Source organism: Balaenoptera musculus, chromosome 6 (genome assembly GCF_009873245.2).
Source record: "Balaenoptera musculus isolate JJ_BM4_2016_0621 chromosome 6, mBalMus1.pri.v3, whole genome shotgun sequence".
Classification (NCBI taxonomy): domain Eukaryota; kingdom Metazoa; phylum Chordata; class Mammalia; order Artiodactyla; family Balaenopteridae; genus Balaenoptera; species Balaenoptera musculus.
In genome coordinates, this window is record NC_045790.1 from 102288506 (window position 1) to 102308412 (window position 19907).

General features: G+C 49.0%; 1 protein-coding gene across 4 annotated transcripts in view; it reads right to left on the reverse strand.

Moving 5' to 3' along the window:
- Nucleotides 1-19907, reverse strand: part of CDK5RAP2 (CDK5 regulatory subunit associated protein 2) — a 180886-nt gene that overhangs the window by 127696 nt on the left and 33283 nt on the right. For all 4 annotated transcript variants that reach the window (XM_036855793.1, XM_036855794.1, XM_036855791.1 and 1 more), the window contains exons 5-10: nucleotides 17987-18063; nucleotides 11605-11728; nucleotides 8763-8917; nucleotides 4242-4404; nucleotides 2362-2415; nucleotides 1400-1519 (exon numbers count right to left, since the gene is read on the reverse strand). In XM_036855793.1, coding sequence (XP_036711688.1) covers nucleotides 1400-1519; nucleotides 2362-2415; nucleotides 4242-4404; nucleotides 8763-8917; nucleotides 11605-11728; nucleotides 17987-18063 — 693 coding nt within the window. The remainder of the gene's footprint in view (nucleotides 1-1399; nucleotides 1520-2361; nucleotides 2416-4241; nucleotides 4405-8762; nucleotides 8918-11604; nucleotides 11729-17986; nucleotides 18064-19907) is intronic.

Genomic DNA, 19907 nt, shown 5'->3' on the forward strand with positions numbered 1-19907 from the left:
AATTCACTTCTAATTTTTAATTACTTCTAATTGTATTTCTTGAATAAGCCCCACCCCTCCACTCCTACTTACTGTGACCGCTGCTCTAGTTCAGCCTTTCTGAATTAGGGGGCTCTCACCTCAGCTACTGGCCTCCCTGCCTCCGTTCTCGCCCTTCTGCCATCCCCTTTCCCAGTACAGCCCCAGGCTGCTCTCGGATGCAAACGCGACCACACCCCTCCACTCGGAGCCTTCAGTGGCCTTGCTACCCTCTGAGTTCCACTACCTCCGCTGCCCCTTGCAACCTCTCCAGCTTCTTCTCTCGCCGCACTTCAGCTCTGCACTTGATGCTCTGAGAACCTCAAACTGTTTTGTTTCCACAAACACACAAGGGGCTCTTTCCTAACGTAAGGCTCTGACCAGCATTCTCCCCTCTGCGTGAAATGGCCTCCTGGCCTCCGCCTCCCTTCCCAGCTAACTCCTAGTCCTCCTTTAAGATTCAGCTCAGACACCTCCTCCAGGAAGAAGCACTCCCCGCTCCCCGCATCCACACCCTACCCTGGACTAGGCCCTCTTCCCTCTGCTTCCACAGCCCCCTGCACTTCCCTCAGTCACAACACCTTCACGCCGTCGTTTTTCCCCGCTAGGCTGGCAAGCAGAGCTGTGTCTTCTTCTCCGTATCTGTGCCGAGGAGTTACTGAGACATAACTGATGGCTATACTCGTGACAGGAAAACCGCAAAGAACCATGGGCCACCACCTTGGATCCCAAAGGCAACAAGCCAGGTAGCAGAAGTCAAGGGCGACTTTTGGCTGACACGACTAGGGATACGGTTGTGCCACCAACGCAGACAAGAGCAGAGAAAATGGAGTAGGATGGTGAGATGGGGGCGGCGATGGAGGTGATGGGTCTGCTGAGAAAGTACTGGCTCTGAGGAGCCTGCAGATCACCCAGGTGAGATGTCGCAGTCATGGCCCTGCCTCCCAAAACTCCTTTATCTCGATTTTCTGTTGTCTCTCAAAAGATTAGACCTACACTGTCCAATATGGTGACAAAAGTCAGAGTTTAAAAATGTTAAATACCTCCTTGCTATTTCTGTTTTATTGATTACATGTTGACATGATAACATCTGGCATATATGTATTTTAAAGTTAATTTCACTTGTTTCTTTTTACTTCTTTTAATGTGGCTACTAGAAAATTTTAAATTATATACATAACTCGCATTATAGTCATACTGGACAGCGCTGAATTAGACTCTACAAAAGAACTTCTAATTGACTACAGGACCCTTTCCCCACTTTCTATACTCATCTCAGCTCTCTTATAAACTTTTTACCTAAAGCTAAAAATTCAGGGTAAGACAGGCCTGTCACAGAAGCTAATAAAGAAAAGTCTCACTTCAGGTGTATCAGACATACCTCTTTTTCCTTCGACTTCAGTGCCATGGTTAGACCCTGAATGGCTTTATCCCTCTTTAAACTATTTTTCTTTTCCGTAGCAATTTCTCTTTCCTTCTCTCTCAGGTCCTTCTGAAGTGCCTAAATTAGATTAGAAAAAGATTCACTAAGTTGATGCATTCTAACCAAAATGCACTGTAAATGTATCTTTAAGAGCACACTCAAACGCAGTTATTCTATCATTCCTGTCAACCTGTGATTAATGTTTCCAAGTAGAGCTGAGAATCGCGGCATCAGCTCCAAGTTACTGTTCTACCGCTCGCGGCAACAGGGCTGGGTGTAGGAAGGGGATCAGATCAGTTAAGACGATGACAGCTATGCCCGTGGAAAGGACTCCAATGCCTTCTGGAATTTGAATACAGTCACAGCAGAGCTTTTGAAACCGTGCCAGGTTATTTGGGGGAAATAACAGATCATTAATTTCACTCCTTAATGCTACAAAAGCCAGCAGAGAATTTGGTTTGACGGAGACCGAATATATGCATTTATAGTCTGAGTTCATTTCTAAAGCTATTCACCGCTGCCTCCCTCCCGGGCTGTTGTGAGAATCAAATGAGATAATGGACGTGAAAGCACTTTCTACGCTGGCAGGCGCTACACAAATGGCGGCCGCTGTGACTAGGGGACCCTGCAGCAGTGGCTTTGCGATTGGCCTGGCAGGTCTGAATCCTTGCTACACCTCTTCCAACTCTGCGACCCTGGGGACGGAACCTCACCTCTCTGAGCCCCATGTGTTACACCTGCAAAATGGGAATGCCTACTCCACAGAGTTATTGCAAAGGTTACGAAACCCTCTCAGACACACCTAAAGCTTGACTCAATGAGTGACAGCTACCGTCACACAGAATTATCTGTTGCACTCAGAAGAAAGCAAGAGGCAGGGATAAATCCTCAATACATTTGTAAAAACTGTATCAACATACCTGGATCCTCTCTTCAAAGCGATTTCTCTCCTTCTCCTGCTCCATTTGTGCAGCCTAAGAAAAGGCATTCATTGGTGCCTGGAAGGGACCCACAATCCAGTAGCTTCCCCAGAACCGTTAGAATGAACACTGCATTTACTTTCTATTCCCCACCCCACTGCTGAGGAACTCATGAAAACAAGCATCCACTCCTGTCTCACCGGAAATCCACCCGAGTTAAGAAAATGTAAAGACAAGCAACCCGCACTGGCTGACCACCAGCCCCACGGAGCGTGAACCAAAGAGCTACGGGACGGTGCAAAAGCCACTAAAGCACAGCGCCCGGGGAGTGAGAACGGTCAGGAGGAGGAGCAGACGCGGGCTAATCACAGCCAAAAACTAACCGGTGAGGCTAGAGGGTTCGCTGCTGTGGTCGGGACGAAGGAGATCCTGCTCCACAAAGCGACTGAGACGTTCCATGAGCACTGAAACGTCCCCTGGCGTTTAGGGACCACAGGCGGCAGCCACCCTGGGTCCAACCAGGACCGGAAGGCCACTACCAGGCCTGCCTGTACCTCCAGGCCCGCCCACCCGCTTCAAAACAGCTGGGCATGGAGGCGGCCTAGTGGGGGGCAGGGGTCCAGGGGGGGCTTTGGGGTCCCTACCCCAGCGACCCACCTCTTGGAGCCTGGGAAAATATAACGACGCCTCTGAGCGTGTTTCTCTACCCGACGAGGGGACCGTGATCTCTGCCTTGCAAGGTGCCAGGGTTAATTGAGGTGCACGCTGACACCCTTCGAGTGCTGCCAGGCCCGATACAAGTTATTTCCCTTCCCCACTGCCTCTGAAGTTTCCGACTGAAGGTGGCCTCAAGTCTGACTCTAACCACAGAGACAAACCAAACCCAGTGGGTGCAAACAAAGTTCCCAGGCATCGACAAATTAACCCATAGGAAAACAGAGGCGCACAGGTGTGGACTATTTTTTTTGTTTTTTGTTTTTGTTTTTTTTGGCTGCGTGGCTGCATCGGGTCTTAGTTGCGGCACGCAGGCTCTTCGTTGCGGCACACGGGCTTCTCTCTAGTTGTGGCGTGCAGGATTTTCTCTTCTCAAGTTGTGGCGTGCAGGCTCCAGGGAGTGTGGGCTCTCTAGTTGTGGCGTGCGGGTTCCAGAGCACATGGGCTCTATAGTCTGTGGCACGCGGGCTCTCTAGTTGAGGCGCGCAAGCTCAGTAGTTGTGGCGCGTGGGCTTATTTGCCCTGCAGCATGTGGGATCTTAGTTCCCTGACCAGGGATCGAACCCGCGTCCCCTGCATTGGAAGGCGGATTCTTTAACACTGGACCACCAGGGAAGTCGCTGGACTGTTTTTTTTCAACCGACTCTACATGAACACGAGACTGGAAGGATAAAAAAAATGCCAGGGCCCCCGACAAAGGAGGTTTCTGGTAATTCCTCAGCAGACAACAGGGAGCTAATATTTTGAAGGCCACTGTGCGCGAACCCTGGGGACTGAATGTGCATCCATTTCCCACAGGGGGATCAGGTCTGCTAATTAAAGTGCCCCTCCAAGGGGCTTCCCTGGTGGCATAGTGGTTGAGAGTCTGCCTGCCAATGCAGGGGACACGGGTTCGAGCCCTGGTCTGGGAAGATCCCACATGCCGCGGAGCAACTGGGCCCGTGAGTCACAATTACTGAGCCTGCGCGTCTGGAGCCTGTGCTCCGCAACAAGAGAGGCCACGATAGTGAGAGGCCCGCGCACCGCGATGAAGAGTGGCCCCCACTTGCCACAACTAGAGAAAGCCCTCGCACAGAAACGAAGGCCCAACACAGCCATAAATAAATAAATTAAAAGAAAGTCTTAAATAAATAAATAAAGTCCCCCTCCATGTCCCGTCACCTCACCTCTGTCTCTCTCTCCTCGTCTCCCCTCACAGCAGCAGGAAGTCCTTGGAGCTCTCCAGATGACACGTTTTCATCTGGAGATGCCATCTGAGATTTCTCCTCTTTCAGGCACTGAATTAAAGCTTCTTTGCTCTTCAAAGACAGCTTCAACTCCTCAATCAGTCTGAAAGAGAACAAAATTTAAATATTAATTCTAAGCTGTTCTCTTAGCTCAGTGGAGTAGAAGGAGGTAGGAAACAGGGCCAGACATCTTCAAAGTAGATGTGTCCAACGACCGAACATAAACGGAACCGCGTTTTGCAGGTGGGAGATTTGGGGCCAGAATTCGCCTCCAGCCCGGCCCTGGTCAATCCATCCTCTGAGCTGCCAGACTTCGGTCTGATCGAGTCACACTCCCGCTCAAGGACTTTCATTGGCCCCCCACCATCGACAGCAGTGGATTACGAATTTGGGGGGCGGGGGGGTGGCAAGAAATCTCTCCCAAAGGAATCTGTCAGTGAGACTCAACAAATATGACCAGTAAAGCAGAACGGTTCCAGTGAGCGTGAAAACCAGAGAGCGTCTCGCCAAGGCTTCCCAGGGCAAAGTCTAAAACAGACTGGCTTCCAAAATAACGGCCAAACTCCTCAGCAAGGCGATCACAGCCCTGTCTTTTCGGGCCTAGGAGATCAGAGGTGCTGCTGACGGCGTCCATCTCGCCTCTCACAGGAGACGGTCACCCTCTTCATGGGCTCTCAGAGCCTCCCTCCCAAGCCTCTCAAGAAGCCGGGCGGCCCTGCGCACACCACTCCCTCTACCCAGAATGCCCTTCACACCTCTGCTCCCACCTCCACCTGATACACACCCATGCATCCCGCCCCCGCCAGTGAGGCGTTACCTCCCCTCAAGACCCTAGAGGCCCCCTCAGGAAGAGCCGAGCACACCCTTCTCCAGGCTACCGAATTACCCCGACCACGGCCAAGTTATTTAACCTCTCTGAGCCTGCACTGCCCCGGCTATAAAGTGGCCATAACTTGCTTATGTGGAAAGGAGATAAGCTAGTTAAAATGCTGCACAACTCCAGGCACATAGCAGAACCCAACAAGTAACAGTGGCTATATGGCTATAATTACTTTTTTTTTAAACACTGAGCAATTAGCATTTTGTCAAAGGACCCTCAGAAGAGTCTCTCCAGCTAAGCCTAGAAGGCAACTCAGTAGGGTAGAAAGAGCAAAGGCTTGGAAGTCTGAGAGAGCTTCCCGAGCTCCCAAGGTGAAGGTGAGGAGTGAGCGAAAAGCAGTTAAAGCGCCTAGCAATGCGTATTTGAGCATCTGAAAATTTGTGTCCACCCAAAATTCCTATACTGAAATCCTAACCCCCAAAGGTGACAGGATTAGGAGGTGGGGCATTTGGGAGGAGATAAGATCATGAGGGTGGAACTCGAATGAATGGCAGCACAAATGGAGCTCCAGAAAGATCCCTCACCCCTTCCGCCAGGTGGGGATACAATAAGAAGTCTGTGACCTGGGAGAGGGCCCTCGCCCAAGCATGCTGGCACCCTGATCTCGGACTTTCGGCCTCCAGAACTGTAAGAAATAAGCTTCTATTGTTTGTAAGCTACCCAATCTGTGGTATTTTGTTATGGCGCCTCAAAAGGACTAAAATAATTGAGTACAGAGGGAACCGGACAGCACCAGCATGATACCCCCACAACTTGGAGGAGTAAGATTGCCCTCTAGGGGTTCAACTTTGAAATCATCACACAGTCAACTGGAGAGGTAAAAAGTCACCAAACTATACACTTAAAATGGATGTGTCGTGCTGTGTGCAACTTAACGCTTCGATAAAATTGATTTGCTTTAGTTACCTTAAAGCAAGTTCTAGACAGGGATGGAAATGAGCAGGGAAGGCCTGTGGGGACTGTAGCCAGCCTGGTGCACCCGCCTAAGGGAGCAGCCTCAGTCCAGCAAGACCCTGGCCCAGTCCTGCCACGCCTTCCAGGTTTTCAAGAGAAGCTGGAAATCTAGACTTTCACGTGAAATTAGGTGTTTTTTTTTAACATCAGCAACGAATTCCATCTTTTCAAAGTACTGTTTGGGTCAAATAAAACATGTCTGTCGGCCATACTGACCTGCAGGGCTCCTCAAGGCTGACTGTCTTAGAGATACGGACTAGCTGTAAGGTCCAGTTGAAGGAAATCAAGGAGCTAAAGCATGTACCTTTGAAAAGGGTGGCGGGAGGCCAGGACACGGGCAGTGCCCGTCCTGGTGAGGGCCCTGCTCAGCGGCGGTCAGTCGCGTGGCAGATCTGGATCCAGCTCACCAGGGCGTGACCAAGGGCCCCTGCTCCATCCAATTCACTCACACCTCTGACCTCAAGTTAGTTTCCTGGGCAGGCCTGCCTTCAGGGAGGGAACACACTGATCCTAGGCCCAGGAAAGTTCCACCACAGAGGGCCACACCCAAGCGAGCGGGCAGAAACCCAGAGCTGGCTGCCGTGAGTGTGGCGGAGGCACCTCTATCCCTGAGAGACGGGTGCACCTGCAGGACTGACGCACCAGGTTTCGGTGCCTCCCCAGCCGGACCGGTAGGAGACCCCCAGGAGCAGGCAGTCTTAGGGAGGCCCCACGTCCATGGAGACCCCACTGCCCGGACCACAGTCAGTACTCAGCAAGCATTAACCCTTCCCAAAAAGGGCTCCCTCTTCCAAAACGATAAGCAGCCAAGCTTCTACAGCGTATGCTAACAGGGACCGAGGCTGCTCCAAACTGTGCCACGCGTCCCACCTTTGAGGGTGCCTCACCCCAAGCCCAGAGCTCTCCTCTCGTAAGCTCTCCCTGCCCCACACCCAAGCAGAGCTGATCACTCCCTGGCTTTTGTCACAGCCCAGACCCGGAACTTACCTCCAGCACCAATCATGACTTTCTGTTTTTAACGCGCGTTCCCTCCCCCACATGGGAGCTCCATATCAGGAAGGCAGTGTTCACCTCTGCGTTCCTGGCGCCCAGCCCGAGGCTAGGCTCAGCAGCTGGTGGAGGAAGGAATCTGCGTCTCCTTTAATTCAGGCCTTACTCCATAGGCCCAGCATCTCCTGGACTCTCCTCTTGGATGCCTGCAATCCCTCAACCCAGTGTGTCCCAACTGAAAGCTCATCTTCCCACCTCCTCCACCCCAAAACATCCCCTCTTTCTCCCCTTTTCCCACAAACTCAGCAAACTGCCCTACCATCCCACGGTTGCTCGTGCTCAAGACCTGGGTCAGGGGGACCTCTGCGGCCTTTTCCCTCACCCACAGACCCAGCAGCCATCAAGCCCCAGGCCATCATGCCAGCCCGACCTTCCCAGCCTCTCTGCCTGCTCCTCCCCAACCCCAGTTCTATCACCTCGGTCGTCGTCACCATCACCTCTTATCTGGACTTCAGCACCATCCCCCTGCCGATCCATCCTCCAGGGGGCAGCCAGAGGGAGCTCTCTAAATTTAAATCTGATCCTGTCATTTCCCACCCCCCCACCCCCATCCTTAGCTCTTCTGTGGCTCCTCACATGCCCTGAGGACAAAACCCAAACTCTACCAAAAGGCCCACAGGACCTGCCCCAGCTTCCCTCTCCCCAGCTCCTCCTACCGCCCCCCCTTCCAGAACACAACACTCGGCCAGGCTGTACTCGTTCAGTTCCTTGATCACGCTTTAGAACAACTTCTGTCGACTTCCAAACTAGCTTGGCTCTTCAGTGGATGGGCCAGAGGTTAGCTGGAAGTCTCACTTCTATTTAGTTAACTCAACCTTCCACTTAGTAACCACCAAAGCAAGGCAAGAGTATCAAAATGCAAGAACGGTAAAGAATTAAACCTCCACTCTCTCCTGACCAGTTCTGATTCAAAGTTTGGTTGCAAGACATAAAGGGCATTGAAGATTGCCGAAAAGCCGTATGGTCCACCCACTTCTCTGGACCAAATGGCACACGTTTTATTTCTGGACGATTGAAGAGCTCTGTACTTGGTCTACACTGTTTTGGTCCCTCGCACTGTACTAATCTGGGCCCTCAGCCTGCATTAAGAGATATGATGGAAAACGGGTCACAAAAAATTGACTAGTATTTTACTGTGGGGATGGAGTCACTTACTGTTCCCTTTGGGAAAATCTACAAGAGCAATGTCTCTCTGACAATGACAAGTAAAACTGGGCTTCTCCTGAGTTACTAGCTTGTTTTGTCTTGCGAGCAATGTGAATCTTATGTCCATCAAAATTGTTTTTCCCTTTTTCCTTTGGCTACCAGGAAGCTTATAGCCAAAACCTGAATGCTAAATTTAGTATCTGAGTAGAACTTTTCAGCATGAACTTCTGTCTACTAATTCTATCTCTGTCCTCATATCACTACCCTATTCCTTTCCCTTTCACCCTGATTTTATCCCTAGTTTTCTCACTATGGGGAACAAGTAGAAAAAGAAGGGGAAAAGGGTAGGAAGGCAACAACTCTTTCTGTTTTTTTTGGATCATGCTGCCAGATAAATGGATGTCAGAGCATCAGAGGGGTAAGAGCCAGACCTGTCCTTCTCTTCCAGGACCAGAGCCATCTCCAGATCCCCCTCGTGCATCTTCTTCATCTCTGAAAGCTTGTTTTCCAAGCTTAACCGAAGAGCCTTCTCTGTTTCTGTTCCAGCAAAGGCCTTTTCCAGCTCTGCTTGGGCGGCTTTCACATCCTAGAGTTAAATTAAACGCATTTGATGCAATTTTTCAATACAATTGGGAACACTTTGAAAGGAAATTGGATTAAAATATAAATATTTATGACTTTTTCTCCAGCACATTTCCCCTCCCTGAATTGTACTACACATGGGGAGAATCAGTAATAAATACATTCACCAGCCATTTTTCCCCTCTTGTATCCTGAAGAGTAATAGGCATTTCCAATGGAAAAGACTCTACAAGACCCGTATTTTGGGTTTTGAAAAATCCGATCAATATTTACAGTTTCAATGAGAACGAGGAGAAATGTGCCTCTCAATACCTAAACATACATAAATTCCTAGGAGTCACCATAATCTCCATACAAATTCATCCCACACCCCACTGCCCCCTCACTATTTTTAAGATAATGACTACACAACTCTAAAGTGCATTTTCTGTATCTCCAAGGTGATTTAGGTGGTAAAAAACTCTTATGTTCTTCCTGAGAGCTCAGAGAAGCCAAAAAGGAAATTGCCTAAATCACGCAGGCAGCGTCTGTGTTAGGGAAAAAGGTCCTGGTGCTCAGGAAAGTGACCGAATAGTAGATGTGAGTCTCCAAGCCCTCATGCCACTGCCTCTGACTGCATCATGAAGATGAAAGGCAAATCGAACTGGATTCAAAACCCAGCTCTCCCACCACTTATCTGCTGGGTGACCTTGAGTAGTCCCTTAACCTCCCTGAGCCCGTTTCCCAACCTATAAGACAGGGATAACCGCTGTCTCAAAGAGTTGCTGGGAGACTCTGTCAAATGCCTGCTGCGTCACAGGAAGCTCAAAAAACGCTGGCTTCCTCTTCCCTGCCCTTCCCTCCAAGGTGCCTCGTCCACCACCGTCTCCCCAAGAGGGTGACGGCCTGTCAATATCAACGATAGCTGGGGAAAACCACTTCCCCATATTGAGACAAAAAACCAGCAAAAACTATTATTTACTGAGGGCCTACTGATGCCGGGCTTTGAGCAAGGAGCTTTATTTATACTATCTTTGATCCTCACTCAATCCTAGAAAGTTACATATTGACAGAGAGACTCCACCAGCCTAGAATGCAGGCTCTACAGCCAGACCACCTGGCACTTACTACCTGGGTGACCTTGCGCCAAGTGACTTGGCCACTCTGTGCCTGTGTCATCATGTTTTTGGTTTTGTTCTTAAAAAGGGATAGTAAAAGTATTTACCTCATTCGTTTACTGAAGGGATGAACTAAGTCAGTGTATGAAAAGGCTGAGAAGGGTGCCTCACACATGGTAAGCCCTCCATAAATCGTTAGTTCACTGCGGTTATTACAATTACTATTGCAGGGCAGACACCACTGGCCTCATTTCACAGATGAAGCAGCAGAGGCGCGGAGAAGGCAAATGTCTTCTCCAAGGTGACAAGCTAGTGACAGAGCAGGGATTCAGCCCAGTACTGTCAGTCACGCCGCTACCCTAAAACCTGGGGAAGCACTTACCGGGAAAAATAAGATGACTGAACCAACAGATTAAGTCTCTTAAAAGTCTCAGAATTACATTTTAACTAAAGTTCAGAATTTGGGCTAAGAAGACCCTCCTTTTGGTTTCAGCTCTACTGCTTATGACCAAGACTAAGTTTCCCAGCTCTCTGAGCCTGTCTCCTCATCTGTAGTTTGGACCTAGGATCTACACACCCCCATGGGGCTGATGTGAACATGACAAATGGAAAAGACCATTATAAGCTGTAAAATACAGTACAAATGAATCTGCTCTTTGTATATAGAAGTGCTTTATGGTGTCATTTCTCCTTTCATCTGCCAAGAAGAATCAGGGTTTTGGGTAGAGAAACAGCAGACTTCAAAGATCAAGAATTAAAAGGAACTGGTATCACTCGATGACGAGCTTAATATGGAGGAAAGCTTTTCAACATCTAGGAGATAAAGTTTTTTGGCCAAGGAGCGTCCTGACTCCCACCACAGGCTGAGAATGGGGGGAAAGAGGAGCTACACACAGCGGCTCCCCAAGAGGAAGCAGGCAGTGGGCACAGGTGGGATGGAGAGATGGAGGCTGGGCTCTGGGGACAGGGGCTGTGTGGCCACGCATGGCGTACGAGTCAGGAAACCTGGCTCCAGGCTTAGCTGTGTTAGGCGGGTCGCCTCCCCTCTCCGGGCCTCAGGCCTCAGCTCCCTCTTCTGTAAAGTAAAGAAACTAAACTAGATAAAAAGAAGGGTGGTGTTGCAGTCAGGACACAGGCTGTAAAATCAGCTGTTGTAACTTAAATCCAGGACTAAACGTGGACTAGTTAGTATTTCTCTCTGTACTTCCGTGTCCTCATCTAGAGGATGGAGACAATAAAGGCCAGCGTGCAGGGTGTAAGGGTATAAATTCCATACGCAAAGTGCCTGGAACGGGGCTGGAGCCCAAGAGGTGCTCAGCAAGCGGGGGTGGGGGGGGGGGCTCTTGTCTCTGTTGAAACCCTGACAGTTTATGACAAGAGGAACAAAATTCTGACCACTCGGTTATGAACCCGCTGTAGGAAACACGTTCTCCTCAGGGCTTCCAGACTTGCCTCTTTTTTTTTTTTTTTTTTTTCCCCGCTGCACCGCGCAGCATGCAGGATCTGATTCCCTGACCAGGGATCAAACCCACGCCCCCTGCAGCGGAAGCGCAGAGTGTTAAGCACTGGACGGCCAGGGCAGCCCCGGACTTGCCTCTTCTAAGAGGAGCATCCTCCTGGTTAGGAGCTCTTCGACCTGCCGCACCTTCTTCTGAGCCTCTTGCTTCACCCGCTGCATTTCAGAGCCGCCCCCTTCGGCGAGGCTCTCCACTGCTTTCCTGCGAAAAGAGGCAAAGGCGTAAAATGCACACGAGTGACAGTCAGATGGTGATTCCAACCGCTCCTCCAAAGAGACAAAGAATATTTGTTGGTCACTTCTCCCACAGACCTGTGCTGAGCTTTTTTTTTTTTTAATTAAGATTTGTAATTCAAAAGCACAGATAATGCAATATGTGAATGTACCAAGTCAACCGTGCAGTATACCTTGAACTTACACAATGTTATATGCCAATTATACCTCAATTTAAACACATATATAGGGGCTTCCCTGGTGGCGCAGTGGTTAAGAATCCGCCTGCCAACGCAGGGGACACGGGTTCGAGCCCCGGTCCAGGAAGATCCTACATGCTGCGGAGCAGCTAAGCCCGTGCACCACAACTACTGAACCTGCGCTCTAGAGCCCACGAGCCACAACTTCTGAGCCCGCGAGCCACAACTTCTGAGCCCGTGTGCCACAACTACTGAAGCCCGTGCGCCTAGAGCTCGTGCTCTGCAACAAGATGAAGCCACCGCAAAGAGAAGCCTGTGCACCACAACAAAGATCCAAGGTAGCCAAAAATAAATTAAATAAATAAATACATTTTTTTAAATAAATAAATAAAACACATATATATGATATATACATATAGTTTGCATACTATCCAGTGATTTCCTTAGGGTCAACTCCTAGAAAGGGAATTACTAGGTTAAAGGATAAGCTCGTTTTTAAGACACTCGACAGCTATTGCCAAATTCCCCACCACGAAACTTCCGATAAAGTACACCTCCACCGGCAGCAGGAAAGGCAGAGAGCTGGTGTGACAAACCAATGCGCAAGGAGCAGGAGACAACGAAAATAAACCTCAGGGTAAAGGTCTTCTGCCACTGGAGGGGGAAGCATCTCAAACACAGCACGACCACTCTGCGAGCACGAGCGGCAACTGAGGGCCTGAGGAGAGGAGGTCACCCGCTCTCCACGTTCCTCCACCACCTCTAACATAAAAGGCAGACTTCACATCGTTGGGCATCGTGGAACATTCTCTCTGCTTGACCAGCATGGTGGGGCTGGCCCACCAACACCAGACACAGCGCTATGACCACAGACGCCTTTCATTTTGGTTCTCGAAAAACAGTGTCGGATGTGAATTTGTGAGACACAGACTCAGAGCAGTTCTCATCAGATTTCTAAAATGACTGCGGGTTTCCAGAAGGCAGAATAATGAAGGAAATGGCTCCACCTAAAGCTAGTTTTTCAGAAAAACTGCAAAAGGATAAATCTATTCACCACCAGCCTCCCATGCCCTACTTTAAGGGTATATAACATTCTTCCAACCAGGGGCCACGTGATCAGACACTCACATGTACAGGCCATGTGAATTTCTGACTGAGAACAATGGAAAGTCAAGAGGGCCACACTTGCTGTCTCCAACATGAGTCGCCTGCAAATAAAGACTTTATTCATATCTTGTTTCCTTTCACCAATAAGCCTTCAGAAGGCCCCAGTGTCATGATATCATTTTAATGGAATTCAGTGTGAACAATTGGAAAGAAAGAACAGGGGCTCTGAGGCTGAACAGATCTGCTTCCAAATTTTGACTCTATTATGTCCTCAGTGTGACTCTGGGTAAATTACCTCTTACACCTCAGTTTCCTCAGTTGAAAAATGAGATGATTACCTCTCAGAATTCATGTGCTAACACATGTGGTGGTGGCCGTAGCGCGGTGCCCTTCCTCTCTGATCTGAGTGCTGCCTGCTAGCCTGTTGTCCCCGAGGCCACCGCAGCACTGGCCCCTGCTGCGCTGCTGTAAGAGGCCTCATTCCACCCCCTCTGCTGGCATCTGAGCTGAGAATGGATCCTCTCTGGCCAGAACTAAGACCACATGGCCACCTCCTGATTACTGCTATGAAACGTCCTCAGAAATGAGCCGCCACTCCCTCAGCTCATTTCCTGATCAGTGCTGTCTGGAATTCACAGTGATGCGCAATCATTTCCACCACTCCTCAAGAGGCATTATACACGGCTGGAAGATTTCTGTACTAGAAGCTTCTCCCTCCTGAGCCTTGGACACAGGATTTTTCCAGTCCCAAGCTTCCACTAACCACCAGAAATGTTTTAGCCCTTGGGCTTTATAGAGACTTCTCTAGAAAATGGCCCGCTCGACTACCTCCCCCTCCCCCCGCCTCCACCACCCAGCAAGTGCAGATACACCGGTTCCCTCCTATCAGCCCAGATCAAACATTTCTGTTTTGCAGTCTGAATCATATACGTTGTCAAGGGGCTGACTACAATTTTTAACAAGTACTGGTATTATTCAGTTTGGCTGCACTTTAGTTATACCAATAAAATATATTCCCAATAACAAATGTTCCAACTCTTCATTTATCATCTTTGTATCTCTGTAGCAATAAAATTTATACTCAGCAGTATGGCGCAATTTTCCCCTACTAATGGAATTATTGTTTTTGTTTGTGTTTTAAAGCCACAGAGACAAAATTTACTCCCGACAATATGTCTGCTTCTGTTTTTAATGTCCCCTTATTGTAAGTGAGAAATATAATAATAGAAAGCCAGCAAACTATATATTTACTCCAGAGCAAGGCAGAGCGAGGTCCAGACCAGGCCGGTCCGAGTTCTGTTACCAACCTGGGCAAGACTTCCTACTCCTCTGAGCCTCAGTTTTCTTTTCACTCAAATGGGAACACTGGCTGCCTCAAATAGCTGTCGTAAAATCAACTGCGATAAAGCATGTCAAGTGCCAGGCACAGGGTTTGGGGCAAAGCAGGATCTCAGTAAACATTCGTTCTCTCCTTCTACCCTTTCTCTCTTTATAGAATCTGGGGCAACAGATGAGATAGACAGCAAGACCTAAGGAGAGGAAAGGTTTACAGAAACTGGTCTAATCCAGCTTTCCACCCAATACAAGACAGAACTTTCTATAAACACCACCCTCGCTACCCTTTCTAACCCTCAACATTTCCTCTTGACTCTTTCCATTCTAATTATAGTTCTTTAGGAAAAGCAGGGGCTTTTCCTGTGACAGGTGCTGGGCACTTCGGGGTAAAGAAAGGCACCTTTAGCAGACGTGTGGTGGACAGAGCGCCTAGCCCGTGGCAGCTAATCCGCACAAAGGCCCCATGAAGTAGGAACAGCTGAGAAGCCAAGACTCAGAAGCCAAAGACCCACCTACTGGCAGAGCCAACCCAGAGCCCCTGCCCCTTCCACTGGCCCCATCTCCACTCAAGTAGGGGAACAGGCTCTTGGCCTCACAAGATGCACAGTCATGTTAGAGAAATGAGAATCACATACAGGAAATAAAGAACATGAAACCTAGTGCCAGGCTAAAAGTCAGGAACTTGAGTTCTAATGCCAGCTCTGATCTTTCTAAGTGATTTTGTCACGGTCCTTCCCGTCTCCAGGCCTAAGTTCCTTCTGCTACAAAAGGTTTTCCTAGAAAGTTGCCTAGCTCCCAGGATAATGATGGAATGTACCAATAAATGGATGTGAAAGCGTTTTATAAACTGTGAAGTGTTACATACACATGGGATTGTCATTATATGCCAGAGCAGTCTGTACAGAGGTTGAGATGTGGACCACGGGCAGCCACGGGACTCAGCATGAGCCTTTATGGAGGGGAGGTGACAGGAAAGGCATCTGGGCCAGGAGGGGACGGGAAGCAGAAGAGATCTGCCAGGGCAAAGCTAGAGCAGCAGAGGCAGGACATTTTCAGTAGCTGTGCACTATCTGGGATAAAGTGTTGGTGGAGAGAAAGCTGGAGCAGTGAAGTCACTGTGACTTTCTTAAACAGAACCCCTGCCCTAGAAGGCATCCTTGACATCGCCCTTCCCACCATTACCAAGCCCTGTGGACTTTGCTTCCCAACCATCTCCCCAGTCCCCCCATGCAGCTCATCACGAATCTCTTGCCTAAACTACTGGCCCAGCCTCCTAACTCGACTCCCTGCTTCCACCCCTGCTCCTTCCACAAAACATTCCCCACTCAGCAACCAGAGTGACCTTTTAAAAAACAAAGCCCTGATTGTGTCAGTTGCTTAAAACCCATGACTGTTTTCCATCTGTCTCAGGATAAAGACCAAAATCTCTAGTGAGGCCTCAAGACCCTGCAAGACGAGACCGAGCCCCCCAGACTTGTCGTATCTCCTGAGACCTGCACATTCCCTCCTCCTTCAACACCTTCTCCACCCTTTCCCCTGGTCAAGGCCTACTTACCCCCAGATGCCATCTCATCTCAAATGCCACCTTCCCGGCCACACACCTACAGCTACGGACCTATTCCTGCTGCTCTAACTCTCATAGCTTCCTCCCTTTTTCTCACAGCTCTTTTCCCAACTTGTATTTATATATCTATTACTCCAAGTATTTTATCCCCATCACTCCTTCCAGAATGTAAGCCCCATGTGTCTGTTTGGATCACGGCTCTATTTCCAGGAACCTAGGCCACTGCCACACAGGACAACTGCTTGATAAATATTTTCTGAATAAATTAATAAAGCTGGTCAGACCAAAAAGGGCCTTGGACACCAGTCTGGGCAGCTGGAAAATCTATGCATACAAACACGGGCACCAGCCCCAAGACGTTCAGCTCGGTGCATTGGTACTGAGGCGTGCATGTGGCCTTTTTGAGTCTGGGTGTCCACATGCACACGCCTGGCTAGAAACAAGTCCTGGCTGAGATCTGCAGCAGGCAGGGTGAACAGAGTAGGAAACAGACTGAATTCTGCCACTGACTTCTAGGCTTGGTAAAGTCGATTTGACTTCCTGCCCAGAGAACGATGTGCTTCCGAACAACAACAACAACAAAAGCAACCAACAAAAACAACGTGTTAAGGGAATTCCCTGGCAGTCCAGTGGTTAGGACTCGGCGCTTTCACTGCCTTGAGCCCGGGTTCGATGGGGAACAAAGATCCCGCAAGCCCAGCAGCATGGCCAAAAAAAAAAAAAAGTGTCAATCTAGTTTGTTCATTCATTCATTCATCACTCACTCACTCACTCAGAAAATACCATGTGTGCACAGTCAGCATAACTCAGAGAAGCCTGGGCCAGGGAACCTCTAGTCTACTCAGAGCCCACAGCAGTCCGTGCCGGCTGCTGGCTGTGTGACAATAAAAGGAATTGTGTGGCCCAGCCCAGAGCAGCGCAGCTGTGCCCTAGGCCAAAGGCCCCACGCCCCTGGGCAGCCGTATCCAGCAGGAGCTCTGCTGCTAGGACAGATGAAGCATTTCCACATAAGCTTCCAGCCAGGTCCTTGGTGGGTCAACTCTGGGAAGTCTTACTCCTCTCTCGCCAAACGAAACTCAGCAGACTCTGGTGCCTCACCCCGTGCCCACAAACGCCCTCTGTCACTGCACCTCCAGCACACCCCGTTCACAGGCTCACCCGTCTCCAATGAGCTCCTGAGTGAAGGGACATCTCTTCTCAAATCCTCAGCGTGTGGCACATTTACGTGAGAAATGTTTATGAATGAATGAATGACCAACTGAGTCACAGACTGTATCCTCTGAACTGTGCTTGTTGTTCAATAAATATTTAAATTAATTAACTGATTGATTGACTAAAATAATAGTTTTCAAATTTTTTAAAGCAGTAGAACCCCTCTTATAAACGAAGTATTACAAGGGACCCTAGTACATAAAACACATACAGAAACGAGTTCCTCTGGTTGAAGCCCCACCCTCTGCCCCCCTGCCTCACCCACCGCAGGAGTCCTTCAGGACCCCGAGGCCCCCCAGCCTTTCCCAGCAATGAAAACGAAGGAGCTGCTGATGTAACTGACAACAGGGATGGATCTCATGGGCACATGGCTAAGGAAAGAGGCCAGACACAAAAGGGCAGGTGCACAGTGTACGATTCCTTTTCTATACAGTTCAAAAACAGGCAGAACTAAGCAACGCGGATGCCAGTGGTGAGCAGTGGTTCTCTTTGCGGGAGAAGGGTAAGTCCTGGGAGCACAGAGGAAGCGTCCGGGGGGCTGGTGATTGTTCTGGTTTCTGATCTGGAAGGTGGCCCACAGTTGTGTCTGCTTTGTGAAAATCATCACGCTGTACACTTACGATCGGTTCATCTTCCTGTAAGTATGTTACATTTCAAAAGTTTGTTGAAAAATAATTAAATAAAAATGGAAATTTCCTCGCGGTCCTCAGAGCCCCGCTGGAGAAGAACTGGCTTAGAAACACAAGGTTCTCTTGTACCGACGCACCCAGCCTCCGTCACCAGAACCCTGGGCGACCTGTGAGCTCACAGCAGGGGGACAGGTACTCACGAGGCTTTGACGAGCAGCCGCTCTCTCTCCTGGAGCTCCCGCTTCAGACTCTCTACTTCCACCTTGAGCTCGATGTTCTTCCAGACAAGATTAGGAAAGAAAAGAAACAGTGTGAAGCACAGGACATCCGAATGCCTATAGTGGGAAACCTGCTTTCAGCACGGACTGGCTCCGTGGTGCTCATAATAGACAGATATTAGATTCAAACCCTCATTAGCCTCGGGGCCCAGGGAAAAGGGAATTACTGAACACTGGTGGGCTCCAAAGAAGGCCCTGGATTTCTCAAGGCTTGGAACAATTATGTAAATTTTCCAAGCTCCTAACAGCCAGAGCATTCAAACATTCAGGCATAAATGTCATACAAGTGAGGCTGATTTAAAAATTGTTTGCCCTCCACCAGGCAAATTTACAATCAATTCTGCAGCTTGCTTTTACCATTCCAAGGCAATTACTTCTGGTTGTTTGCAATCATGCATGTGGTGGTTGTAGCAGTGGGAATGTGTTACAGCTTCAAAAAAATAAAACCTGTGGATGGCTAAGCAGGAGGCCACATCACTGCCTGTCTCACTTCAATACAAGATTTCAGGGTGCTCCCTTCCCAAAGAGCCATGACCACACAGGGCCAGCTGTCTATAGGGGACACCGCAGTGCTCCCCAGCCGTCTTCCTCTTAAGTGACTGGAACAAAGGGAGACACACGTGGTCTTGGGTTTGTAACTCACGTGAGAATCCAAAGACAGAATCTTTGGCCCACGGATCACAACATGAGGCAGCGGGGAGTGATGGGCTTCGCAAACCAGTCCACAGACGTACCCCAGGCGGAATATTAGGTGAATTCATGCAGTCAAGAGGAAGGTCTGCGTGCGCAGCCTGCAGAGGACCTGCTGTAAATCCAAGATTTCTCTAATCCTGCTCCTGCTTTATTTTAATAATTTATGCCAACTTTACATTTTATTCCATACCACATGTGTATTATTTTAAAGAAAAATAACATTTCCAGTAAAATTTACAATCTCCGAGGACAGGTCTCCCTCCTTTTAGCCAAGGAGCCCTGAGGGGGAAGAGCATCCCTGACTGAGAAGTCAGCCAGAATGGAAAGGCCACAGCCTTGGGACTAGACGGACCTGGCTTCAAATTCTGCCTCCACTCCTTCCCGGGAGGAAACCGTGGCAAGTCAGTGGATGCTCGTTTATTTACTCATTCCTTCACTTCACAGACATACACCAACCCCTGTGACAGGCCAAGCACAGGCTAAGCACCAAGGCCACCATGGTAGACAAGACAGACACAGGCCCTGCCGTCCTGCTCACATCCAATATGAAAGTGCAAGTGCGAGCCTGTAGCTGTCCTTAGAAACACAAGCCCGGGAGGTCAGAAAGCAAGGGGTCTCCTTTCGGATCCCTCAGGTGTCACACGAAAAACAGAAAGCCCACCTGACGTGATGGATTTGAGGATTGAATGAACTAACAAATGAGAAGAGGCTACGAGACGGGGCTCAGACTGTGTTATTTTTTTCACTGTCAAACAACAGGAACTCAAGAAGTCATCTCTGCAGCAGAACTTTTTCTAGAAGAAACTGATCTTCACATAAAGGACACTGAGTGACAGTGCACAATGTCTTCAACTGTGGTTTTGTGAAAACTGCAGAAACACCCTTCAAAGAGAAGATTCCTGTTCCAGCTCTCTGAAGGGCAGAGAGCTTCTATGTAACAGCTGATATCATATGTTCTAAGTGCTTTGCTTTCTGATGAACCAACTGGCACCCCAGCCCAGCAAATTTAAAAGAACGGACTGCTAACATGTCCACTAGACTTTTTTTTTGCAAGCTCAATACTTCAAGTTATAAACTTATATACATGGCGACCGTAATGTCTAAACCAAAAATCAAGACACCTTATAAGCATAAAATGGAATATCACTAT